This window comes from Cyprinodon tularosa, unplaced genomic scaffold, assembly GCF_016077235.1.
Source record: "Cyprinodon tularosa strain WSP-4 unplaced genomic scaffold, ASM1607723v1 ctg717, whole genome shotgun sequence".
Taxonomy (NCBI): Eukaryota; Metazoa; Chordata; class Actinopteri; order Cyprinodontiformes; family Cyprinodontidae; genus Cyprinodon; species Cyprinodon tularosa.
The window spans coordinates 14,596-19,658 of record NW_024039471.1 but is presented as its reverse complement, the minus strand read 5'-3'; the positions used below and the strand labels follow the sequence as shown (position 1 = coordinate 19,658).

At 38.2% G+C, this 5,063-nt stretch overlaps 1 protein-coding gene across 1 annotated transcript; it reads right to left on the bottom strand.

Annotated features, from left to right (window-relative positions):
- Positions 1–422: 422 nt before the first annotated feature.
- LOC119772586 (protocadherin-20) lies at positions 423–4,553 on the bottom strand. Its single transcript, XM_038269039.1, has 2 exons — positions 4,372–4,553; positions 423–4,012 (listed from the first exon to the last, which is right to left on the bottom strand). Exons 1-2 carry the CDS (start codon positions 4,411–4,413, stop codon positions 1,391–1,393), a joined length of 2,664 nt encoding a protein of 887 aa, XP_038124967.1. The 5' UTR covers positions 4,414–4,553; the 3' UTR covers positions 423–1,390.
- Positions 4,554–5,063: the final 510 nt, after the last annotated feature.

The window sequence follows — 5,063 nt, the reverse complement described above, 5'->3', positions numbered from 1 at the left end:
TTCTGACCTGTGCAGGTGATGACAGCTTTACAGGATCTTTAGCAATTTTGTCACCTGCATTGCGTGCAGTGTAATGCATTAATAATTTCTATACGAGATCAGAACTCTACATAAAGGTTTGGGTTAATTTCACTGACAATATCTAACTATAACCATTGAAATAGTGAGAGCTGTGAGCTCACTCAAAGTAACACATGCAGTTACGCTTTGTTAATTTGTATATTTATTAATCTGAAAACAATGTGCTAACATGGATATAAGTGAACCTCAATCTATTTGGTTGTATTATACACTGTTTATAGTATAGAGAGTAAATAAATTACATTTAAGCTTTTTTTGATATGATAATGGATGTCACACAAACACAGTTTTGAATATGCAGGATATATGACACATACCAACATTGGATTGTATCCAATATATTATAAAAATAAATATCTTTAATAATTACTCTGATTTCTTCCTTCAAACATTTGCAGTGTATTTTACAGACACAATAACAATGGCATGATTCTTTAAATTAGATCCATGTATTTAACACTATGCACGTGTATGACAAAAAAGATAGAGAGAGAGTACAATTTATTTTCTTTGATAAATTTTTCAGCGACATTGGATGGTATTTTTTGTGAGAAAATATAACTGACAACAGATATGTTTCCCTTTTGCAAGTTATTTGTAGTTATTCCTATGCTGGTCAGATAAGTTTTAGATAAAAAAAAAACAAAACAAAAAACAACCAAAAAAGCTAAAAAAGGACCATACTTAAGCTTTTAACGGAATGTTTTTTTTTTAGCATGTCTGACATGGAACTCTTTTTAGGAGTGTCTTTGCAAGTTTTCAAAATTCGCAAATCAAGCGTATCCGAGAACCCTTTCTCCGACCATACAATTGAAGTGTTCCATAACAGAAATGCAATTGTTGCTGTATAAATATAGCTGTATATTTTCTTTAAAAAAATTATATACATTTAAAAATCTAAAGCTTCCATTGAATGATGGATAAATCTTTTCATGAGCTGATTTAATAAAATTGACTCTCCGTGCTGCCACTTCTTTTTCTATTTTCATACCAGTGCAAGTGTTACATGAAGTTGCAAAGTCTTTACAGTATTTACAAAGTAACTCCATTATATAATAATTTCCTCTCGTTGCTTTGTGTTAATGCCATCATCAATTTCTTCCTAAGAATTTTCTAATGTATCATGTGGAGAAACACAAAATTTATTTATTAACTTTGCATCTCGCAGCCTGAGAGGAAGGACCATTAATAACATTAAAATGGCCAAAGCAATAAGAGCGACTTAATGTAAGTGCTCTGCTTTGTACATTTGCAATTGTAAACATTCATGTAAACAGTGGTCATTTTGGAATATCCGCAAAAATGTTGATCACATTTTAGACATCTGCCTGAGTTTTCTGTTCAAATCATGTGTTGAGCCATTTTTCATTTTTAAAGGTGCTTCCACCTCTGATCTTTTGTGTCTTATCTTTTTGAATCTTTTACAGCATATATATGATATCAATATAACAACTAGAAAAAACAACCCCAGACATACCACTGAAAGAGCAATGAGGACAGAGCGACAGGGAAACAGTTCATATCTCTCAGGACCATCAGTCATCTGTCCACCGTACCAGGGCTTTTCTTCAACTTCTATGTCAGTGTCTCTGGTTAAAAGACTTTGGATGTAACTCTCGTTACTCACTGTTTCATTGACAAAGAAGTTAACTATGACAGTTGAGTAAAGTGGTTCAGGCTGGCCGTGATCAGTAACCTTCACCAGAAGGCTATAAAGCCCTCTGTTGCTGAGCTCTCGCATTAATGTTATATTTCCTGTTTGTGGGTCAATTGCGAATGACCCTGGCTCACCACCTTTCCTTTTAATGATACTGTAGGCAATTACTGCATTCATCCCTGTATCTTTGTCCACTGCATATACTTCTGCAATTGATGTTCCAGGTGCCGTACTGGGTAGCACTAGCATGTAGGACTGGTTGGACTGAGGGAAGAGGACAATTGGCGGGTTGTCATTTACATCCAACAAGAGCACTGTCACCATTGTAATAGAAGAGAGTGCTGGCACCCCACCATCAGCAGCCTCAATCCAAAGTTGGTATGTTCCTTGCTGTTCACGATCCAGAGGAGTCTTGGCCCTCAATGCACCGCGGCCAGTGTCTATCATGAAGATATCACTGCCATTGAGGATGGAAAGGGCTACCCATCCATTTTTACCAGCATCAGCATCTGTGACAGAGAGGACACCAATCTCCCCAAACCCTGGAAAGTTTTCTGGTACAAAGAAGGTAAAATCCTTATTAATAAAACGTGGACTGTTGTCGTTACGATCTAATACAGTCACCACCACTGTCGCGAGTGACTCTCTCCTGGGCGTCCCCTGATCTACTGCTCTAACTATGAACCGATATTTTTCTTTTTCCTCCCTGTCAAGAGATGTAGCAACAGTCAGAACCCCTGTGAGACGATCCACAGCAAAAATCCCAGGAGCATCACCTCCAAGGATGTAAATGACTTCTCCTCGGCCTTCACTGTCTGGATCTGAGGCTTGAAGTTGGGTAAGAAATGTGTTAGGTGAATTATTTTCCTCAATTGATATTTCCACCAAAGACTGTTGAAACACTGGTGCATTGTCATTCTCATCCAAAACTTGCACCTTTAGGAAAGTCTTTATGACCATACCCAGAGTTTTGTTAGCAACCACTATTAGCTCATATTCCTGTATCCTCTCATAGTCCAAAGTATCTGTTGTTTCTAGTAAATACTCGTTCTCTAACTGCTGATATGGGACAAGCCTGAAGGGACCATTCCCTTCCAAATAACAGTCTACCCTGTGGGTTTTGTCCATGTTTTTAATAGTAAAGAATGCTATTGGAGAAAAAGCTGGCTCAGACTCTTTCAGTGTCACCACTCCATCCTTTTCAGATGCAATGTACCGAGGTAGGATATCAGGGGGGCCGGTAACTAACTTTATGACATGGACACTTACAGTTGCAACCGCAGGGATGCAGCCGGGTCCATTGGCTAGAACAGTGAGTTTGTAGAATGTGGCTGTGGCAGAGTCTATTTTTCTGGCTAGCTTTATCCCTCCTGTAATTTTGTCCAAATGGAACAAACTTCTGGTGTCCCTTGGCACACGTTCACTGTAAGCGTAGCTGATCTCCGCATTAGTACCAAGGTCAGGGTCAAAAGCATGCAAACGTGCCAAATGTGTGCCTTTGCTTGTATTCCCATGCAGAGTAACATTAATTTGAGACTCTGTAAATTTAGGACAGTTATCATTAACATCTGTGATGGCAATTTTTAAAGTAGCTGCTCCAAGTAGAGGAGGGGTCCCTCCGTCTTCAGCAATGATATCTGTGATGTATTCATCTTGCGTCTCTCTGTCCAAAAAGTCTGTTATAATGAGGAATGGTGTCAGCTCACCTCCATCATTCTCCTCAACATCCAGAGTGAACACACCAAAGTCATTAACCAGCCAGTAGGTCTGGACCCCAAAGATTCCCAGGTCTGGGTCAACAGCTGATTGCTCCACTGCAAAACGTGAATTTATTTGTGCGTTTTCTGGGACAAACATGCAGATTTCATCCATGGGGAACTTTGGCCTGTTGTCGTTCACATCTTCAATCAAAAGCTTTACTTTGACAAGCTGAAAGTACTGCTGAGGTAACACAAACACATCCAGTGAAAAGAAGCATCCCTGCTTGTCTGAGCTGTAAGGACAGAGGGTCTCCCTGTCAATCTCAGCGGCAGATGTGTAAAGCTCCCCAGTAGTATTATTTATGTTTACATACTGCTCCGTGACCTTCTTTTGAGTGAGACTGAAGGAAAAGGGGGGCTCAACTGTAAAATCCAAACGTAAGTCTTCTCCAATAGCTCCAATGAAAGTCCCTTTGGGTAATCCCTCCTTTATTGTATAGATGAGCTCTTTTGCTTGACTGAAATTTGCCAAACAGGAGAGGGGGGAGGTGTACAGCATGAGGATGTAAAAACCCTGTAACACAAGAAAATAAAAGATCTGTCAGATCAATAAAGTAGAAAAAGTATTTTAATAACACCATGTGTTGATGGATTTGAGTTCAATATGAAATTATATATATATTTTTTTATATTTAGTTTTATAGTTTGTCACGTATAAGTAATATCTTATTACAAGCATTAGTTAAGAAGTTAAGTTTAAGTCATGGCTAAAAAAATACATATATTTGTTGATTAAATGTGTAACTGACTAACAAGAAAAATAAATATGTCTACATATCATATGAAAAAAAGATGTTTTTAATGAAAACAAAACAGTTGCACTGACCTTTGTCTAACAAAAAAAAAAAAAAAAAAGGAGAGTATAAAACTTACCCATATCCTTCCTTTTTTGCTGGGGTGCCTACTCCTTAACATGTTTATGACCTCGTCCAGCACTTTCCCCTTATTGCAGTAAGAGTGGCAACTTAACTAACTCAGGCATTTTGAGCTTTGAGCTGAGCAGACAGACCGCTGCCGAGTGCTTTGCCTTATTCCTCTCTGACTTGAACAAGTCATTCATCTCAGAGCTCGGTGAGGACACTCCCACTACATGCAAATCAGTACCTTGTACTAACCAATGAGAAGTGATAGCCAGTGGGAAATCTTGAGATGGCAGATTCCTCTTTCATGCATCCTGTCTAAACAAGTTGACAGAGACCTTTACTTTTCACACGCACCCAAGTCATAAGCAGCTGCATACCTTGTTTTCCTCAGGCAGAGTGAAAGCATATGATTACTAGCAGGGCTTATGATGGCATGAGAGACTGGGCAAGACAGGGAATATAAACAGCCAAGAGATTATTTTAAATTCAGCAGTAGTTAAAAACATTGTAGTTTAGAAAATTATTTGACTAAGGTACTAAAATACACATTTCTAGTAATGATAATCGCCTTTGACCATTTTGATTTGAATCGTTTTATAATTCATTATTCAAATAAGGAAACTTGCTTATAGATATGATGTGTCTTTTGTTGTATACTGTATGCATGCAAGCATCACAAAATGAAAGACATTATCACCAAGC

Excerpts from the sequence above, each read along its gene's own strand:
- LOC119772586 (XM_038269039.1), bottom strand. The coding sequence starts at position 4,413 with ATGTTAAGGAGTAGGCACCCCAGCAAAAAAGGAAGGATATGG. Across the intron at positions 4,013-4,371 it reads GCAAAAAAGGAAGGATATGG|GGTTTTTACATCCTCATGCT; the intron begins GTAAGTTTTATA and ends CTTGTGTTACAG.